Raw genomic sequence first — 22,675 nt, forward strand, 5'->3', positions numbered from 1 at the left:
CTAATTATGTGACTTCTAAAGACAATTGGTTGCACCAGAACTTATTTAGGTTTGTCATAGCAAAGGGGGTGAATACTTATGCAATCAATTATTTTCTGCTTTATATTTGTAATTAATTTAGAACAATTTGTAGATTTTATTTTTCACTTTGACATTATGGACTTTTTTGTGTTGATCAGTGGCAAAAACTCCTAATTAAATCCATTTTGATTCCATGTTGTAACACAATAATATGTGGAAAAGTCCAAGGGTAGTGAATACTTTTGAGAGGCACTGTGTGTGTATATATATATATATATATATATATATATATATATATATATATATATATATATATATATATATATATATATATATGACCCTTCATGAAAAACAAAACACAAGAGTTGCTATTCAGAAAATCTGTTAATTTGAAAATATCCTGTGGTTAATAGATAGTACAATAAAATATGTACTGTACGTATCTTTTCTGCTGACACTATTTAAGACAAATGAATTATTTGGTATATCTTTTGACTTTTATACCACTCTCACATGTTACTGTTGCTGCCTACAGTGACTATGTATTGTTGCAAATATCTTAGGGCACTGATATGTAGGGCACAGCAGACAGCAACAATAAGTATTGAGTTAACAATTTTGGTTGGTACAATGAAATATTGTGTGTATTGCCTTAGTGTTGTTATTTATGACTTTCTCTGTTTTATCTTGTTGCATATAATGTGACAGTTCTCATCAATAATGCTTGAATGGACAAAAGTAAAATAACTAATAGGGGTTGCAAAAAATGTAGTTGATTAATTGAAGTATAGAAAGCTATACATTTCTGAAAGATTTTTTAAAATGTTTTATATTTCAAACAGGTATAATATTGTAGGTGAAGCCACATGGTCATATGATTTAAAAAACAAACAAACAAAAAAACTGGTGGCAATGTAAGCTTTATGAAATCACTGGGGAAAAAAAATGAATACATTTCTATTTATTATCATCAACTTAATTATTAATTCTGAATACGGCAGCCAGTCAAAATTGTTAAATCTGTGTTGGTTTGGAACTGTATAAACTATTCTAAACTGGCTGATTAAATCGGTATGCTTACTGGAGCATATTGCATTGAATGCAACCATACACTTAATAAAAGAAATGAATCTATACCACTGAGTGTGGCACCTTTTTAGTCTTATGTATATGTACTTGGCAGTGGTTCTTTAGATTTTTGTTCTCACAGTGTTGTGTGAAGCAATTCAATGTGTTTTATCATTTGGAGTGGAAGGTGACACTCAAAATAATTCTAATACATTTTTTAAATCATGGTATCATCACCAGCCACTAGCTCTTGATGTCATGTCATGCAAAGACAACCACAAAATTCATGTTAATTTAGAACCCCAAGATTAAATTTAAAATTCTGTGACATGATATGAAATTGCCTAGAGGAAAACTAGTAGAAAAAAATGAACTACTTCTTCTTCTTCTTCTTCTTCAGCACAGAAACCAGGACTAGAGAATATAGTTGGAAGTGAAGACACTTCTTTACACAGAGAGTGGTGAGGTACTAGAATGGGTTACCTAGTTACTTTGTTGATCTGGCAGACTTTTATTGAGGGCTGATAGTAGGCAGGTGTGTATGCACCGTGACACAGATGACTTATGTTAAATTGAAAACAGATCACTAGTGATCACTAGGAATGTTTGATGATAATCACCGAGGAGAACAACTTAAACCCCTTCCATACACATTCAAAAGGAATAGTACCATGCTGGCAAATTATAGCATGGGTTTGCTTTTTACATAAACCACTAAGACCTGCAGCCAAGGGTCTTCAATCAATAATAATGAATGTTTACATGTAATGAATTAATAGGCATTTCAGATTAAACCAAAAAAAATAAAAGCTTTATTTACTAACATTTAGTGATTGTTAATCAAATGTCCACAAAGTAGAGAACAACTACACTGAAAAATAGGAAAAAGGTTTTAATTGCAGCTGACCCTATACCGGGGAGTTTGTGTTGCTATAGGTGGGGCCTGTTGGGACTGTTCATATAATAGGGACTAATTGGGTGCAATCTGAAAATACACATTTTGTAAAACCACTTGGGAGTTATATCTTAATGAAACACTTCTTCCCTTTCCTCTCTCACTGAAGAAGTGTATCAAGTATTATCTGCTGTGAGATGCACTTTTCTTGACATGTTACTTATATAGATTTTTTTAAATGTAAAAAATATCTTTGCCTCTGTGTCTAATTGTCAAGCAGGTAAATGAAACTAATATAAATCTGTAGTTGTGAATTCTACTACCACAAATGAATAACTGTATATTAAAATATAAGAACACCTATCTCTTTTGAGAACAGCACCCAATGCTCAAAGAAAAATCAAACGCTGTCAGCAATCCCTCGGATGTTAAAACAGTTGGTGGTGCAAACCCCAAACTGAACTACACAGTGGACTTGCAAAATCTTCCTCTGTTCTCCGTCTGAAATAAAGAAACGTATGTTGTAGGTTTTTTAATTTTTTTTTTTTTTACATATATTCATTACAATCTGCTGTTGTGAAAGTATGTTGATTTCTTTAAACATTCATTCTTGTGTCCAACCACCAACCTAATTTTTATATCGAGAAACTCGGACAACAGTGGATGTCAGCATCACTACTGCCCCCTGGAGGGCAAAGGCCAGCCCATGGCGCTAGCTCACCAGGCACCAAGCCAATAGGGGATTCTGTAGTGGAGTGAAGTAGTCCCTGAAGATTGTACTTCCAGAAGCGCAAGGCCAATGCAACACTTGGATCTTCAGCCAAGATCAGCAACTTGACACATCCAGGACACAAACCTAAACTTCCCTGACTGCATGACATGTTGTGTCTTTACCAGGTGAGCCACCCACAGATCTGTCCTTCATTCATTTTTACTAAATGTATGTAGATGTATTCAACACCCAACCATCACACATTAAAGCTGCCATCTCCCACTACTTTCATAAAAATGAAGTAGCCTTTAGTGTTATATTGTGGAAAAAAAAGCAAAACCACACCTTTTGTAACATTTTATTTACAATTAAGTTAATTAAATGGGACACATTTTTGGTTAGCATTTAGGTTAATTTCAAACAAACCTCAGGTTCGTTCATGTAACATTTGCCAACATTTATTCACTTCACTTTACCTTGGAACTGTTATCTACTGTCAGTTTTGCCCTTTTAGCATGTGATTGCTTTACTCAAAAAATACTAAAAAATGCACCTACCTGAGATTGCATACATGGCCTTGGTCTTGGGACTCGCACAGTCTTCCAGATCTGGGAAACATTTTTCAACAACACAGCCTGAGAAAGACAAGGTCCATAAATCCAGCTTTATCATTAAATACAGTTAGCTTAGACAGCACAATACTTTAACTATGTGTTTAAAGGGGAAATGTCAGTGTTGTAGTGCAGAAAAGAAATACAGTTGCTGCTTTTAAAATGGTGGAATCACACTGTATAGTTTAAAAAAAAAAAAAAAAAAAAAAAAAAAAAGATTTTTCTTAGACAGTAGGTGGTTGTGTGTAACGCACAGAAAAAAGCAGTCAGGATTCTATAATTCTAAAATGGGAAAGACATTAACTCTTACCAATATGGGCATAATGTTGGATGAGATTCCCATTTAATATTTTAGGTTAGCAAATATATAACTGTTACTATTGCTTGTTTTATTTATTTGTTGCTTATTTATTCCATTTGACTTATCAGTAATCTAATAGTTTTAAATGGCCCCTCAAAAAGACTGTGAATCAAGGAATGGAAGCATGTTTTTTTTTTCCTGATTCTAACCACAGCAACTCGTTATGTTTTGAGAACACAGAAACAGGGCTTTCCTTAACACCTGCATGGGCAAAAGGTAATGAAATTCACAATATGCCTTCCAACACATATTTCCTTGATCTGTGTAATGTTTCAGTGTTGGTTGCCATACTGTGAAGCACTAAGATATGCTCAAAAGATTTCAAACAATCATATGCATGGTGATGTATATAGCAATACTAAAAGAAACTTAAAATACCAGGACAAACATTTTGCCAAGGAGACTTTCTCAATTTCTTTATTGACAAAAACGATACTTTTCTTTTAGTATTACTACGGATTCCAACAATTGTCAGTGATTTACTCCCTAGTGCCAGACACTGGGGAATAGAAACACCTGTGATCAACATAACTTTTTTGGGGGTATTTTATACAATAGTTGCACACAGTTAACATGTTTTGTTATTATTTGATACTTTGTAAAAGCAGCTATAATGATTGCAGTGCCATAATTCAATTTAATTTTAAGAACAATCTTTTTTATGCAAGACAAAAAGTATAGGCTTATTTTATAGACTGTTTGACTTTAAATTCTTACTGTATCTTTCGTCCTCCTCACTTGCCAGTACCAAGGACTTCTTTGAAAAAAAAGCTAAGATTAAAAAAAACAAAAAAAAACAAAAAAAAACAGAAATCTTTAGTTCAGGATTTTGGAGAAAAAACTTATTTAGTGATAGCATATCGCATATAGGCTGGATTACATAAGAAACTGTATATTTTGGCTACTTATAGGAACAGAAGTAATAGTCAAATGCTTCTCAACTGTCTGGGTGTTCTGAGATACAGCTGAGAATATTTAATATCCAATTGGATCATTTCAAGAGGTTTTACTGTGGGATGCAGCAGCTGTCATGTCACAGTGTCAGCTATTTAACTGAAAGGGGTCTTTTTTTAATGATTCAAGTAGTGATGGTTATAATTACTGCAGCTTTTTAACTTTATTTCAATCCAGCTGGGGTTTTCTTGCAGGGGTGATTTTTGACACACTTAGCATTCCTACATGCAATATAAATACAGTGACATGAGGTTTGACAGCCAGAAGTCATTTTTCTTTACAGGCTCCAGGCTCTAAACAAACTTACAGTGTAATCGGTCTCTTACTAATAAAATGCCTGGTATAGACGGTTTGTTTCATCAACAATCACTAATATGCATTTGAATACAAAATACAGAGACTGTGCTGTAAATGCTTTGCACACCACACATAGAATTATGATATTGCCTTTATCAGTATGTATTTATTTGATTGTGATAGCGTGGTTGTGATTTTACGTCAATACCAGGGTTTGAAGTGCAGAGAATCTACTCTACCAATAAATTAAACAAACAGAAGACACAGGATATTTATATATGTACAATACATGATGAGATAAACAGAACTAATGACAGGACTTTTTCATCAGAGGGTTTAAATTGTACCGGTAGCCTTTATATATCTATAAAACAAATTAATCTATAGAAACTAGGGTAGCAATCGGTAACGAAACATTGTGCCAGGTATATATTTCCTCTATCCATATTTATAAATAATTTTGTAAATAATTGTCATTCACTTATTTGTTTAATAAATATACATTCTAACTATGTTACAACAATCACTCAGACTGTGACGTCTGACTTCGGCTCATCATTTTCAATGTTGTCTTGTGCACCAGAAATAACAAAGTGAAAACAATTCTACAACAGGCATAACGCAAAAGAGCAACAATACCCAAATTTTACATTTACAAAATGTTACACTACATAGATACATCATTCACAGATATGTGATGGGCAATGCACATTAGGAAAAGGAACGTTTACCTCTTTTGAGCTTTGATTTTCTGTCATTCTGAAGTCCATATGCAGGTTCTAAAAGAAAAAAAAGAAAAAAAAAAACACAGATGAACAAATGCTTGTAGATGTAACCATTGTTGCCAAGGATGTACCTGAGCTTTGGACATCCCGTGCAATTAATATCCATTTCAAACCCAGTTAGAATACAAAACTGAAAGTAATATTCAGTAAAGAATCTTTAATTGGGATATCCTTCTGTTTTACAGTGATATGCAATTAAGATTTGGATGACATTTTTCAACAGCTAAAGACTACAGTAAACTTCTTTCTTCTGACCATCAAAGACACGCACACCATAAAGACTTCTGTTTTTCAGTCTCTTACAATTTGTAGATCTGAAAAGTATCTTCCCTATTGGATCTGCATTGAGAAGACAATTTTATCTAGAAGGATGCAAACAACAACCTGCTTTCTGACTCACCAGTTAGATAAGTGAGGAAGAGTAGAACTGTCATGGTAACCAAAGTTTTCATCTTCTGTCTCTTCTCTTCTTGGATTCTATGAGGGATCTCCAATTGTGTGGATAGCTTTCACTGCCTATACTTTATAGTTGTGAGGTCTTCTTATACTGCTGTCGTCTCTCTGATTGGATGGTCTCAATGAGTTGGATTTAGTCCTGTCTGGTATTTTAGTACTCACAGGAATGATGTGGGAGAGAGATGTATGAAACCTACTACACAAAGGTGGCCAAATGAACAGTGCCACTTGGAAATAGGAAGTGAATGACAACATGCATTACCTCCCCCTCTCCCCCAAGCTTGTTTGCACAAAGAAAAAAAAGAGTGGGTGCATTCACCACAACACAAAACAAACCCAAAAGAAAGATCTAAAATGAGGAAAACAATTTTGTTATCCTGAGGGAATTATACAGTATAGGTAGAATAAACAGACATCACGAAGTCCATTAAGAGTATTGCAGTTTGTTGCAGAACTGAATGACTGATTCAGTTGAAGTCAAACTTTAAAGATGCACTTACATGACTTTTATTTTTGCACTTGTCATGTAATAGTTATAACTACAGTTAGTAAAATATCTGCAGCTTTGTCTCGGATTTTGACCACACAGAAGACTGTTCTCATTCAGTATCTTCAAAGCATTTACTTCACTCTATAATTAATGGTACATAACTGAGAAACAAACAACTTTGATAGTGTTTAATAAACCTTGAATTATATTGCTTTGCTGTTTGGTTGTAGTTTTGTAAAATAACTCCTTTAAAAAAAAAAAAAAAAAAAAAAAAAAAAAAAACTAGAACTTATTTAAAGTCTGGAGAAAGAGGGTTGAAAATTAGCCCTAAAATATAGTTCATAAACCAATACCTTGTTTTTAGTGTGTATTAGTACATATTTCTTATCTACATCAATGACTTAGATCGGGGGATGACTAGCAAACTCATCAAATTTGCAGGTGATGCAAAGCTTGGTCTAATGTTAAAATGTTGGTAAGTATTAGTAAAATTAACGAGTCCTGATAAAATAATAACGTAGAGTCTCACTAACCTGAACTAGTTGGGATTGGACCCTGTTCAGAACAGAGATTTGTCTGGAGTACTGGTATTAATCGTTACCATACTAAAATGCTTAGTCTAGCATTTGTTTAATGTATTTGATACCTACATTTCTTAATAAATCAGTTTTACACACTTACCATAGAATTATCATATTGAAGTTTGATTTCTACAATCTGTGTTATTCAGGCCTTGATCTTACCCCTAAAATGCTAATGAAAAATAAAATCTGAAAATATTCCAGCAATATGGAAAGTGCTCTTTGTAAAATACTGTATGGGGCCTGTGAACAGGATGACTGGTGGTGACGTCATGCCAGGAAATGAATCACACAAGGCAACTGTGGGTGAAACTGAGACGCTACGGCGCTCAGCTTTTTATTAAACAAAAGATTTTTACAAAACAAAAAAAATAAAATGGCTTCTTGACTAAAATAAATAGACAAACAAGAGACACTAAACAACAAGTATGGTGCTGGTGCTTCTAGCACGAGTAGCAATTGCTATCTTTCTTTTATCTACTCTCTACTTCCATTCTCCACTCTCCGAACACCCAACCCAGAGTGAGTGATTTGTGCATCTACACATACAGCTGTGCCGGGATTCAATTACTAATTAATCACTCAACTGAATCCCAGCATGTGAACTAATTTGTACAATCCCTGTGCCTAAATGAAAATACACATTTTAAATCACTTGCGCTACATAGCCCAATTTATGACCCGTCAACCATTGTATCTACACCAACAATAATACACCCACCACATACAGCATAAAACACAAACATACGCACTGGGGCGGGGCACCTTATAAAAATTAGTCATTTGTTCAGGACATACAGCGCTGGAAAAAAAATAAGAGACTTGGCTTGATTCATACCAAAGCTGCCTGATTCCAGCCTTGCTGAAGCACCCCCAGATCATCACCGATCCTCCACCACATTTCACAGTGGGTGCGAGACACTGGCTTGTAGGCCTCTCCAGGTCTCCGTCTAACCATTAGACGACCAGGTGTTGGGCAAAGCTGAAAATTGGACTCATCTGGGGGTGCTTCAGCAAGGCTGGAATCGGGCAGGCTTGTCTTTGTGAAGGGTGCATAAATCAAGCCAAGTACAAGGTTGTCCTGTAAGAAAACTTGCTTCCTTCTGCTCTGACAATGTTCCCCAACTCTGAGGATTGGTTTTTCCAGCAGGACAATGCTCCATGCCACACAGCCAGGTCAATCAAGGTGTGGATGGAGGACCACCAGATCAAGACCCTGTCATGGCCAGCCCAATCTCCAGACCTGAACCCTATTGAAAACCTCTGGAATGTGATCAAGAGGAAGATGGATGGTCACAAGCCATCAAACAAAGTCGAGCTGCTTGAATTTTTGCGGCAGGAGTGGCATAAAGTCACCCAACATCAATGTGAAAGACTGGTGGAGAGCATGCCAAGACGCATGAAAGCTGTGCTTGAAAATCAGGGTTATTCCACCAAATATTGATTTCTGAACTCTTCCTAAGTTAAAACATTAGTATTGTGTTGTTTAAAAATGAACATGAACTTATTTTCTTTGCATTATTCGAGGTCTGACAACACTGCATCTTTTTTGTTATTTTGACCAGTTGTCATTTTCTGCAAATAAATGCTCTTAATGACAATATTTTTATTTGGAAGTTGGGAGAAATGTTGTCAGTAGTTTATAGAATAAAACAAAAATGTTCATTTTACCCAAACACATACCTATAAATAGTAAAACCAGAGAAACTGATAATTTTGCAGTGATCTCTTAATTTTTTTCCAGAGCTGTATATACATAAAAGAACCTTATTGAACAGGCACCTGGTATAACAATAACAACTGCTCCGCAATTGTAGTTTAAATGATCAGTACAATGGTAATAATTGTGGCCCAATTAGAAAATAGTAAAACAGAACTTTTTATTGTTCGGGAACATGTACGTCTGGGTTTTATTATTGAACACAGAAAGCATATACTGCATATACTAAATGAGCAGTTGGACAAATTTAACACTTCACGTAAATGAGCTGTCCCCAGTATGAAATCCCAGGCATGTGTAAATCTACATCCCTCTGGTGCAGGTCAGTTTCAGTTATGACGGGCAAGTCAGCACATGACAGGAATGACAGTAGGTGCTTGTTTGGTCCTAGCCAAGGTTGCACAAATTACTGATGTAACGTAGTACTTGAGAACAGCCTTTAATGCATTTTTATACCCCCAATTTCCCTAGTGGAATTTAAACACCTTGCAGGTTTGTCAGATTACATGATGGTCCTTGTCTGAGCTTGACAATTGAAAGCAATCTTCTACCACTTTGATTAGTAGATTCCTGCATCCTAATATAATTTCTGACAGGTGGGACAAAAAGAGTGAGGAGTTTTTCATTTTCAGCATTCCCTTTTCCAGTTTTCCAATATTTACAATCTATGTACAGCGCTTTCACTTTATTATGTTTATTTGACTTGCACGTAAAAAAAAAAAAAAAAAAAAATGTGTTGAAAACAGTGAATTAATGAAGGGACCTTATACATTAAAATATAGTACCTGTACAATTTACTGTCAACATAGACTAACTGAATTTGTGAAATACGGACAAAGCAGTGGAGTGGAAATAGTCCCAGATTTGTGTTCTGTTTGTTGTAATAGATAGCAAATGCACAGAGAGTAACACCACATTTTCAGACTTTATTGAAAAATGTAAATTATAAAAAAATGCACAGAAAACTGACTGCGAAAAGCTAACATACAGTCACCAGGTAGAAAAATCTGATATGGTCATAATGGGTAAATAACAGGATTGTAATGTTCCATTATCAAATGTTGTTGATTCTAGTTAAGCCAAGCTGAACAGTTTACAAAATTGCTCTGTATTGTCTTCTTTGATTCAAAAAAAATATCTGGAGCAGTCAAATTTTACTGTAAAAAAAAAAAAAAAAAAAAGAAAGAAAAAATTCCCATGCTGAAGCATTGCAATGAAAGTTTGAATTGTATTTTTTTTTCCTTCTGAATACGAGAAGCAATGTACGATCGAGTCTTCCCTTCAGATCTCAGAACAGGTACACACTGCCTTATTCTGGGTCAAGTCGTGGCAGGACAGGAAGAATAAGATTTCCAAATGAAGAATCCTGAGTTATGAAGAATCCTGACGAGTGTGCATGGGCATGCTGAAAAGAGGGTCAAACACTTGGAAACATTAGTCTATGTAAGTTTGCTGGGCCTGCCAGAAAGTTTTTCATCAAGTATGGTGCACTCTTTCGTCTGAGCCAGAGCTCCACCAACTCCCCATCATGGTGTAAGGGGTCACTTTTCTGCTGGAAAGTGACCTCCTTCTAATGAGACATTAATGTCTATTAACTGAATTTACAGGCTGTACCATATCAATGTATGCTGCATTAAAAATCATGAGTATGCTTTAACAGTGAGTAATCTGGCAACTCACCTGCAAGGCTGCCTTCTGTTGTGCTGCTATGTGCTGCTGCTCAGCATGGTCTCTAAAATCTTTGTTCAGGGCAGGTCTTGATAGAGGAATGCTGTGATTATTAAAAAAGGAGGTATGAAGATAGTATAAACCACTGAACTATTGCTAATGTTAAATCAGAGCCCAGCATCAATGGACTCATTTTCTTTCTGATGGTGGTGGTGAAAATGAAGAGGTGTTACATTTTTCACAAGGTGACCGACAGAAAAGTCAAACAGAATCTGACTCAATGTTTTTAAAACTGTATACAGTCAGCTCTCGGATATCCGATCCCTAGATACACGTCAGTCTCGTTTTACCGCCCTTTCAATTCCCATTATATACTTGCAACAAATTAATGCACTTACACATCACACGTGATTTCTGACTCCATCACCAGTTTTCTGATACAAAGCCCATCTCTTCAATGTCAGAATGTACTTGTTTATACATTTTTTTTTTTTTTTTGTGCAGTTACACAGCACTTCCTCCAATTTCACTTGACGAAAATGCAGCAAAAACAAAGTGAACAAGACAAGTTACGGTAATGCAAAATTAATCATTAAACAGTTTTAAATCTGTGAAAATAGTTGACATTAGGGCTCTCGTCTCTTGAAAATATAGTACTCTACCAACAAAATCAATTATAGTAAACAACATGATCAGATATGCGTCACACTCGTTTAACTGTGATTGAAGTCAAAATTGTATAGGTTCAGATATGAGAGTGCTGACTATATATATAAAACTGAAAGGGGTTGTCCAAAGGTATCATCAAATACAGCAAGTGTATACAGCATGCACTTGTTCAAGTAATTAGTATACACACAGTTTAACATCATATGCAACAAAATACACTTTTTAAAACTGGTGTGCCAATAATACATTTCCAATTTACAAAATATTTAGTAGGTGTGAAAAATGACAAAAGTGCCTCATTTCAAGATGTTTGTGTTTTATAAATGCCTGTATATTTTCTACGTATGTTTTTTGGTCCTATCAGAGTACCTGGCTCCAGGGTTACTCATTGACTGGTTTTGCAGTCTTTTCTTTTCCTTGTCTAGTTCAGCCAGGATAGCCACTCGGTTTTTATTTTGAAAACCTGTAAAAAAACAAACATTTTTGTATCCTTCTTTAAATGAGAGGAGTATGGCTGTCCTTTTAAGCTGGAGGCCAAGGTCTCTCAGAAATATGAAGTCAGTATCTTACATTTCTAAGATACACACATTTTCTGCAGTGTAATTACCTAACATGTCAGCTTTACATGATGTCTAAAATTCATAAACATTGTTGAAACATTGAGTGGGTGCTCAGCAACATCGCTTGGATACAGCTTTTCGTTTCAACATCACGTGGAACTATACAGATTTATTGATTTTTAACATCTTTTTTTTTTACATTTATTTAAATATAATTATACCAGCAAAATCTAATAAAAGGACACATCTTTGTTTTCAAGGCAGTCCTAGGTGCATAACAAGAACCAACAGAAAATATAACGTTAGACCAATCACAAAAATAGTACAAACATGTTTTTATAATCAATACTAAAACAACTTTGTTCAAAAGACTAGACTGATAAGGACGTACCTTAAATGGAAGCTTGTTTGATCTTTGGCCAATAGTTAATTACAAATAAATTAAAATAACACACTATTACAACACTTCCCGACCTTTAGATGTGCACACTGGCATTACTTTTCTAGGTAGCTTATGCTTCACTAGTTTGTCAACAGTAGAAAATTAAGAAGACAAAATAAACTACAGTACAAGCAACTGAATGGTGCTGATCCTTAACCCTTTGCAGGCGGCATTAGAATTAGATCGATGATGTAAATGCATGTGTGTGTATATATATAAATATAATATATATATACACACACACACACACACACACACACACACACACACACACACACACACACACACACACACACACACACACACACACACACACACACACACACACACACACACACACACACACACACACACACACACACACACACACACACACACACACACACACACACACACACACACACACACACACACACACACACACACACACAGTGCCGTGAAAAAGTATTTGCCCCCTGTCTGATTTTCTGCATTTCTGGAATTTTTCACAGTGAATTTGGTCAGATCTTTTTGTGGGTTGAATTAGTATATAGAGGGAGTTAGAGAAAAAATGACACCAAAGTTTGGTGCTTCTTTCATTTGTTTGGTGTGCAAGGTAATCAAACATGCAATCTTCAGGCGTGAAAAAGTTATTGCCCCTCTAGTTAATGCAACCAAATTAAAAGGGATAATTAGGGTCAGCTGTTTGAATTCTTTGGTTAACAATCAGGCCTGACTTGGGCCAGCCCTGCCCAATATAAATCTGACTGGGAAGGGCTACAAAGCCATTTCCAAGGCTCTGGGGCTCCACCAAACCATAGTCAGAGACATATTGTCCAAATGGAGAAAGTTTGGGACAGTAGTGAATCTTCCCAGGAGTGGCCGTCCTGCCAAAATCTCTCCAAGAGCAAGGTGTAAAATCGTTCAGGAAGTCACAAAGAACCCTATAACAACATCCAGGGATCTGCAGGCCTCTATCGCCTCGGCTAAAGTCAGTGTTCATGACTCCACCATCAGAAAGACATTGGGCAAAAATGGGTTTCATGGCAGAGTAGCAAGGCGGAAACCACCGCTCACTAAGAAGAACATGAATGCTCATCTCAAGTTTGCCAAAAAGCACCTGGATGATCTTCAAGAGTTCTGAAACAATGTTATATGAACAGATGGGTCAAAAGTAGAACTTTCTGGCCAACAAGTGCCTTTGAGGTCTGGCAAAAACCAAACACTGCATTCCACAGTAAGAACCTCATACCAACGGTCAAGCATGGTGGTGGTAGTGTCATGATTTGGGGGTGCTTTGCTGCATCAGTTCCTGGACCACTTGTAATCATTAAAGGAACATTCTGCTCTGTATCAGAGAATTCTACAGGAGAATGTCAGGCCATCCATCCGTGAGCTGAAGCTGAAGCACAGCTGGGTCATGCAGCAAGACAATGATCCAAAACACACAAGTAAGTCTACATCAGAATGGTTGAAGAACAAGAAATTTAAAGCTTTGGAATGGCCTAGTCAAAATCCAGACCTAAACCCCATTGAGATGTTGTGGCAGGACCAGAAACGAGCAGTTTATGCTCAAAAACTCACAAATGTCACTGAGTTGAAGCAGTTCTGCATGAAGGAGTGGGCCAAAATTCCTCCACTGCGCTATGAGAGACTGATCAATAACTACAGGAAGCATTTGGCTGCAGTTACTGATGCTAAAGGTGGCGTAACCAGTTACTGAGTCTAAGGGGGTGATTACTTTTTCACACAGGAGCATAGGGTGTTGCATAACTTTCTTTAATAAATAAATTAAATAAGTATCAACATTTTGTGTTATTTGTTCACTCAGGGTCCCTTTTATCTAATATTAGATTTTGGTTGAAGAACTGATAACATTCAGTGTCAAAAATATGCAGAAATGCAGAAAAACCAGACAGGGTTCACATACTTTCACGGTACTGTGTGTGTATGTATATATGTATGCATGTATATGCATGTATGTATGTATGTATGTATGTATATATATATATATATATATATATATATATATATATATATATATATATATATATATTTTTTTTTTTTTTACAGAAGATGTTGAGGATAGAAGGAGAAGATGATGAAGTAGATAAGCCTGTGCACCCATCAAACAATTTTGAGTAAAATCAAAACCATGTATTTATAACAATTTTTCTGATCCTTGCTACTGGGAGTTGTGGCTACTACTGGTAAGTTTACAGTTTTTAGATTGAAGATCACTACATAACATTTAAGAGTACATTTCTAAAGGAAACATTCAAACAAGTTAATCAGAATACTTTATCGTCATGTTTTCTTAATAATCATCACAATATTCTTAATAACCTTTAGCATTTTAGAAAGGTATAATACTGTATACTTTAGGTGGATGTTTGAACTCATACAAGCCCTACAGCTGTCATGTTAGGCCGACCTGAAAAGGGTAGAGTTTTCACAGTCTGCAAAGGGTTAACGATGTTGTTGCTTTTCTATTTCCTCTTCCCAAAGTTATGAGGACCATGCGAAACAGACGTCTGTCTGGTACTTTATAAAAGGAACAGCAATGAAATCTATTTATAAGTGAAAGCCTATTTGTCATTTTTCTTTCAGTGGGCAACGCTCCTTTACATCTGCAAAGAACACAGTAATGGTACAGCTTGTATCCATGAAGTGTAATATATGGTTGCTCTTAAGGTTTTCAGGTTGTATGCGCCAGCGATAAGATGTTCATCTATTGACAGAAATATGTTTGAAATGAAGGATTTAAAATTAGAATCACATCTCAGGAATAAACAACAGTGAGACAATTACCTTGCAGAAATGTTTAACATGTTTAACTAAGTTACTGTACCATAGAACTTTTGTCTTTGAAAAAACAAAACGCAAAAAAGGGAGACACGATTATGGATGCCTCAGTGTGTTAGTATTTCCTCTATAATACACTGTCCTATAAGCATTAACATACTATATGCATATACTGACAGTAATGTGTATTGTTGTATGGCTATCAAAATGTGTACAGATTTCCTGAAATGCATTCTGCATTTGTTCAATGCTGGCTTCTACCAACATAGCAGGGATATCTAACTCAATTTTTGTTTAGATTAATGGAATCAATCCCATTATTTTGCAGAAGATACACAAATAATGGGCCCTATTCATATAACTTTGTTTTGTTAAGAGCTTTTTAAAGACTGTTTTGATTAAATAAATCAGATTTGCAATCGTTAACCTTTTTAAACAGGTTTAGAGGTTAAAAGTTAATTCACATCATAAACCCTTTCAAAAAACACAGCCCCAAGTCAGTGCTAAAGGATTTTCATTTTTTGCATTCTCTTCAATCCATACAGTCATAAGCACACTTGCATAATTATAGGGCCACTGTATGTGGAAGTGCAGGACTGAACTAATAGCATTGATTAGAAAATACATTTACGAGGAACAAATACTTTAATGAACCTTTCTAATGTTTGCCTTGATTCTACTGAAGTACTCATCTCAGTTAAAGGCCTACCGACTGCTTTAATAGCATTCCTTTTAACTGTTGCATTAGCAGCTTTTGATGCATCTTTCATGTATTGCATTTCTACTCCTATAATGTAGTTTAAATTACCCTATTGTATACATGATACTGCATTGGGAAATACCATATTACTTTGAATTAATGCTGCCCCTGAATTAACGCTTCACTCAGATATCAGCTTTTTAGTAGATGCTGCCCTTGAACAAATGCCGCAATAAAGAAACGTAAAGATTTTTTTTTTCTACCCCTGCTCAAAAAAGAAATGCGTAACTCTGCCTATGTGCATGTGATTCCCCTGAACACACTGCAGGCTCAATCAACCATGTAATACAAACTAACGTACACACACTTTGGTAAGCAAATTGTATTTTATGGTACAGTCCCGACAGACAAGCGAAGGTGAACTACTTACAGTACAGCACAGTCCTCCACGTCCTTTTTTTCCCCAGCAGAGTTCAGTGCCAGCACAGCAGGCGATAAAACAAGGGCTGTCTGTTTACCTCGCCCTCAGCTTGGACGGTGAAAACTTAAACTCAGAGGAACTTAGAGCTTTGCAGGTCACTAAGCGCTATCCGAAAACTGTCCGAACATATCTTCTTGTAGGGGTTTAGTTGTTTAGTTTTTAATTCAATTGGAATTTTACTCAGTCCTGTACAAATATATACAGTAGAAAAAAAAAAAAACTTGCTTACTATCTACACCGTGTAACAATTTTTTTTTTTTTGTTCCTGGGTAGTAAGTGTTATTTCCTAATTGCTTATGCCTCAAAAGTATAGAAAATGGCTATTATTCCCCACAAACTTTGCTTTTGTGACCAGGACAGTGATATTTCAAAATATCACTATTTCCAATGGGAAAACGGGCAAATGTGTGTCTTTTCGTTCACATAAAGTCAGAAAAAAACAACATATGAATCCAAATTAACATGTATTTATACTAAAGTATTACAAAAATGACTACAAAAGATTTAGAAGTGAGTAGTTTTTCGAGATTTACGATTATACTGTTACCATCTGCTGAAAATCCAAGAGGTTATGGTCTTTTAATTATTACAACAGCTCACTGTTCACGGTCCACTGCCCTCTGCCCAACAGTGTTTTTTCCTCATTGTCTTTTGCATAGGCTGATCTGTTTATGCTGAAGACAGTAAGGGCTAATTGTAACATTTACACCTATTAAATAACTGCTTGACACCTGACTACCTTTTTCAAAATCTGTCTATTTTTACAGCTACTAAATCATAATACCAAAACATTTAAAATAAAATAAACAATGATACAGTAAAACAATATGGACTGTTCTTGCTTATCTATTGTGCTGTCTAATTAGAAAAAAAAGACCTAATAAAAGCTTGATATAGTTAGCATTGTCGTGCATTGGTCTGTTTTTTAATTATAAAATTTAAAACAGAAAGGTTAATATGAATGTTAACCTTAATTAAATAAATGTAATAGCATATCAACAAGGGCCAATATTTTTTCCAGGGGGTTTGTATTACCATCCACCCATTGATGCTGTGGTTCTCGCTTGTTTCTCTTCTAGAAAACAAAGGTTAAATTAAATGATTAAGGATGTGGTTGGAATTGGACCATTCTATTTACTATACACATAGGCTACCATTGTTAGTGCTTTCACTGAGGGTATTAGAATCTGGTGATGTCGGCCTGTCAAATTGTCCTTGAAAAATGAAAAAATAAAGGAAAAAAAAGACCTATGTTGATCAAAATGAGAACACAATTATTAGCTTGCTTACCTTAGTAAGTGTGACTCATTTTTAAGTGTGTTTTCAAAGAGTTCTTACTACTGGCTCTTCAGTACACACATTCAATGATCCGCGATTCATTTTTTTTGGGGGGGGCGGTGGAGTGGAGGGGGGTGGGCGCAGGTGTTATATGCTGGGCTTAATGCAACACTAGAACACAATCTTAAGTACAGAAAGCAAAAAATGCTTTTACCAAGGTTTCTCCTTTTCTTTCTTTCTGTGCTTTATATCTTACTTCACCCATAGAAGTAAACAAGCTTCAGGAAATATTGGCACCCTAATATAACATCATTCAAGAAAACATGTTAACTACAAACATTTTATGAGCATTAGTCACCAATTAATGACAAAAAACAAAATACGTATTCTGGTAGTTTTTTTTATCTATTTATTTTTTTAAATAAATGTAGTTGTCGTCAATGGTTTTACCCCTGTTTTCTCCCCAATTTGGAATGTTCAATTATTATTTTTTATCCCGGTTCACCGCTGCAACCCCTCGGCAACTCGGGGAAACTGAGCAAATTCAGGTAGTTTAACAAACTGTCTTTATAAAGTATAAAGTATAAAACCCCTCCACACAATTTCAATTATTTGTTCATCATAAAAGTATTGCACCTTTACATTAAAAGTCTGTAAAAATGTAATGGAACTAATTTAAAAATGCTGCTGTATATGCACTGATTGAAAACCATTACACAGTAATTAATCTGCATTAAAAAGTCAATAGCTAGACAAAGAGGTAATTATTTCCAATATTTGTTGAAGAAGAAAGTTTTGGCAAAACAGCAGATGATGGTCAAGACATAGGAGTCGGATTCAGTTTTGAGAAAAGCATGCATAGCAAACTGCAACAAAGGAAATGGCTGCAGTAAGGTATCACAGAAATATGGAATACCAAAATCTACAATCAGAGCAATGATCAAGAACTACCAAAGAACAAATTCAAATTTAAAGAAAGACTTAGAATCATCAGGCATAATAGTGGATGAAAAAACTGTACAAAAACACCTGAACACAGAAAACAAAGCGTCTAAAACGTGCCTAGAAATATGAACAGGAATCTGAAGGAAAATGCTCTGGTTCAATTAGATGAAAATATAACTTCCCCCAAAAATGACCACAGTATGTTTGGAGAAAATAAAGGGAAAGTCTTCAATGAAGAAAACCCTGTATCAACAGTTAAACATGGAGGTGGTTCAACCAGGATATCGGGGTGTTTTAGCAGTTCATGGTATGAAAACATGCATGTGACTGAAGATCAAATGAAATTCAGGCATGTATCAAAACATTCTACAAAGTACAGTAATACCACCTGTTCATAGGTTGATTAGCAAACAGTTTATCTTCCAACACGCCAATGACCCAAAGCATACGGCTAAGTCAACTCTGGAATTCTTGATGAAAATTAAAATAAAAGCTCTGGAATTGCCATTGCAATCCTCAGATCTCACTCCAGTAGAATGCTTTGAACTGATCTGAAAAAAGTTGTGTCCAATCTGTCTGAGATGAAGGAAACATGCAAGACAGAATGGGCGCATGTCACCAACAAGATGAAACATACTAGTTAAGAATGATCATAAATGTCTGAAAGACATAATAAAAGCTAAAGGTCAGACGATATACAAAGGCAGGGGTGCCAATAGGTTTGTCATGAACGAATCCTTTAAATGATATATGTTTGTTTGTTTTTTGCTAAAGATTACTAGTTAAATTAGTAGAAATTGTGTACTTTGCTTTCTGTTTTATTAAAGTGGTTAATGTTCACCAAATGCTTATTACCTTCAATTATGGTACAATAAGCGTGGGGTGCCAATACTTTTGTCTGCAACTGTACCCCTGTAATAGGGGTGTGAGAGGTTGAGAGAGAGAAAGGGATGCAGTCAAAATGCCACACAGGCACCCTGGTTTTATTTACAATATTTACAAAGATAAAATAAAGCCAATCTTTGTTACAGCTGCAAGTGACTGCCACAAGGGTACCAGCAATGGTAGCATTAGTACAGGGTCGCACCACGTGACAATACCAATAATGGTAAAAATGCACACAAGCAGGGTGAATACATAAAACGCAGTGTAGCGAAAATCAACACAAAATATCCAACACAAAACACAGTGAATAAACACAGCTAAATAAACAAAAGTTGACCAAAAGTGTTCAAGCACGGCTTCTACTGTAATGCACGTCCTGCTGAAGGAATCTTCTACTGACTCATCCGTCTATGCTAGTATAGGATAAGAATCCCCTAAACTAAATCTATTAGCAAAAGTTGCAGTTATCCCTGTCTATAAACCACAGTCAGTAAATAGAAATACACTAGCACATACTTTTAAACAAACTTTATTAACAAAGCAAAAAAACACTCCCTTTCTACATTTGATTGAGCAGGTTTCCACAGATGGGACTTCAAGTCCTAGCAAGAAGTAACTGTTTCTTATACACTCTCTTTTGCTTCTTTTCCTCATGTATAATGAATATGGTAAAAGACAGCCATAGCACAACACTGAAGATACAGCACATTGAGAAGACTATTTTTTATTTTTATTTGACTAAATCTTTGTTTTAACAATCAATAAAGAGATTTACTTACCCTGACCTGGAGGATTGCCCGTAGATGCCATTTCTCTAACTGGAAGGAAAGTAGATGATTCTAGCCTGCGACAAAAATATGAAAGTATTAGAAGAGATACAGTTATCACTAACTGTTCTGAAAAAAAGCGTCTGGCCTGATCTATGATATTTCATAATTCTTCTCAACTTTATATAGAATTGCATTCCAGTTTAACATTTAAAAGAAAATCTTGCAAGCTATTAACTGAAATTCAGCCCAGCAAGACTTAAGCTTAATACCATTTTATTAAATGGTACAGCACTAATCATTTAAGATATGACTGAACAATTACAAAATTCAGTACAGATTGCCATTATAGTGTGTGATGTATGTCATCAGAAAGTGCTGGCAGTAGGAAAGATACAGACCGAAGAATATGATAATTGGGAAAGAAGAGATTATAAAATACAAGCTCAATGGTAGTGATATAAAACAAACTGTAAGTAATAATTTCTACTGACATTGCAACAAAGTTGCAAAAAACTATTTGTGACTTACTAGTACTGTGCTATAGATTATCAAAATGTGTTTGTCAGTATTGTTGTAATACAAGTCTGATATACAGGCTGTTACTGACCTCTTAGCACAGAGACAATTTGGTAAAAAATAGAGTATAGATGTTTACATTTGTTGGTATAATAAAGGAACATCTCTGCACAACATATGGATTATTGCTTTTTATAATGTTGAAGTGGAGACACATTAAGAGATGTAAGTTCCAGTCTGTTTATGTCAAAGAAACGTTCTTGAAAATACTGTAAGGATGACTTAAAGATTGAATTTGCTAGGAGTTTCTATAACACTGAAAGTCGCTAGCTGACATGGTTTAGGGGTTATTATTAGTTGTAGCAGAGGCTGTACATTTGTAAATTCATACAAGGGATCTTGGCAAATAATAATTACAATGTATTACAGTACAGTTTATATGGTTTAGAATGTGTGTGGCAGAAGGACAAGTAAACTTGTTATCTCAAGTTCTTAATACAATCTCTTAAAGGTCTATGTACAAAATAAATTGTTTTGATACTTCTCATTTTAACATTTGGTGGAAAAACTACTGTTAGAAACACATTTTACAATAATGATTTTAAAAGTGCCATGCTTTCTTAGTACTCTGCCCATCACAAAAATCATGCAGTTTAAGAACACCTGATTGCTTGAGGTAGCTAACATGAAATCAAATATTGGACTGTCAAGAGAGATTGCTTGTGCTCTATTAGAATCATCACAGACCTTGGGGGATGAAAACTGTGTAGCTTTCCAAATAAAAAAGTGCCTGTTTAATTTAAAACACAAGAAGTTTCTAACAGATTCCTTACACAAAATACTAACTCGTGTACACAGATCGTGTGCATTACTGAAATCTGAATTAGCCTGTGCACATTGGTGAATGTCTCAAAGAAAGGGAACTTCTATACAAAATAAAAAAAGCACATTGTGGCTATTCCACACCTGATCCGAATTACCCCCCTAATACACTTGCACTGGCATTGGTGTGAACGTGGCAGAGGGTTTATAGTTTTGTAATGATATGTGATCTGCATCAGACATGCTTTTAAAATGTATTATCATTTCTTAATAAGGTGCCTAACAAACTTTTGTGAACAACAGTTAAGGGTGGACTAGCCCCACGGACCGTACTGGTGTGAGTGGAACAGTTCCTCACTATGTCTTGTTTGAAGTTCTGGGTCACTAATTTATTGAATGTACAAGTTGATTAAAAAATACAACTAGACGTTATTAAATGTTATTATCTTACATCTAACGAATCACAGTGACCGACTTACAACGTCCAGATTTTAAGACCATGATTAATCTACCCTAACTTAAGTTTCAAAACAGAAGAATCTCCACACTACACTACTTCTATGCTACCATGTGTAAGAGCGCTGCGTGGATCTATTTGATTTCTCCTGCGCTGGTTTCTGTGCAACCTATTCCCATTTGCTAAAAATGTATACACAGTAACCGCAAAATAAAGACACAGATATATTGTGATACAAAACAAACCACCATACTTCAGACTATACCAGTAACGCTCGTCTTATTCCGGTGCATGCGTCCCATTCTGGTGACGTTTCAACAGCTGGGGGAAGGAAGGATGCAAAATGAGAACCAACCAATCGGAGAATAGAGATACATTACTACGTTCAGCAAAAATAAAAAAAATAAAATAAATAAAAGGCAGATTAATTTATTAACTATGTTATTGACACATTGTTTATTTTAAATATATATGTTTGGCGTCAACATTTAAACTTACTTTCAACATGAGCAGCATATCGAGTAAAGTGAGCAAGTCAATACATTTTAATTGTATTAACACTGTCAAAAAACATGAAACATCACGCAGTCGTGTTATTGGTTTTAGTAACTGCACTGTATTGTGGCATTCTGTTTCACTGGTGATTTATATATTTTTTTGCCATTCTTATAAGGTGCTGTCATTGAAGCACACAGAATAATAACTGCATTTTTTTTATTTTACACTACAGTAACTGCATACAAGAAA

General features: G+C 35.4%; 1 protein-coding gene across 2 annotated transcripts; it reads right to left on the bottom strand.

The window, feature by feature from the left end:
• Window positions 1–367: 367 nt before the first annotated feature.
• Window positions 368–22,665, bottom strand: LOC121303387 (SOSS complex subunit C). Of its 2 annotated transcripts, XM_041234068.1 has the most exons (7): window positions 22,427–22,665; window positions 22,182–22,249; window positions 20,143–20,207; window positions 5,651–5,698; window positions 4,386–4,439; window positions 3,254–3,331; window positions 368–2,485 (listed from the first exon to the last, which is right to left on the bottom strand). In XM_041234068.1, the coding sequence occupies exons 3-7, from the start codon at window positions 20,171–20,173 to the stop codon at window positions 2,385–2,387; spliced, it is 312 nt and encodes a 103-aa protein (XP_041090002.1). In that variant the 5' UTR covers window positions 20,174–20,207; window positions 22,182–22,249; window positions 22,427–22,665; the 3' UTR covers window positions 368–2,384. The 2 variants fall into 2 exon arrangements, with proteins under 2 accessions (XP_041090002.1, XP_041089994.1); XM_041234060.1 differs by lacking the exons at window positions 368–2,485; window positions 3,254–3,331; window positions 4,386–4,439; window positions 5,651–5,698 and adding exons at window positions 8,930–10,356; window positions 10,632–10,722; window positions 11,658–11,751 and having other exon boundaries at window positions 22,427–22,621.
• Between the last annotated feature and the right edge of the window lie 10 nt (window positions 22,666–22,675).

Source organism: Polyodon spathula, chromosome 2 (genome assembly GCF_017654505.1).
Source record: "Polyodon spathula isolate WHYD16114869_AA chromosome 2, ASM1765450v1, whole genome shotgun sequence".
Classification (NCBI taxonomy): Eukaryota; Metazoa; Chordata; class Actinopteri; order Acipenseriformes; family Polyodontidae; genus Polyodon; species Polyodon spathula.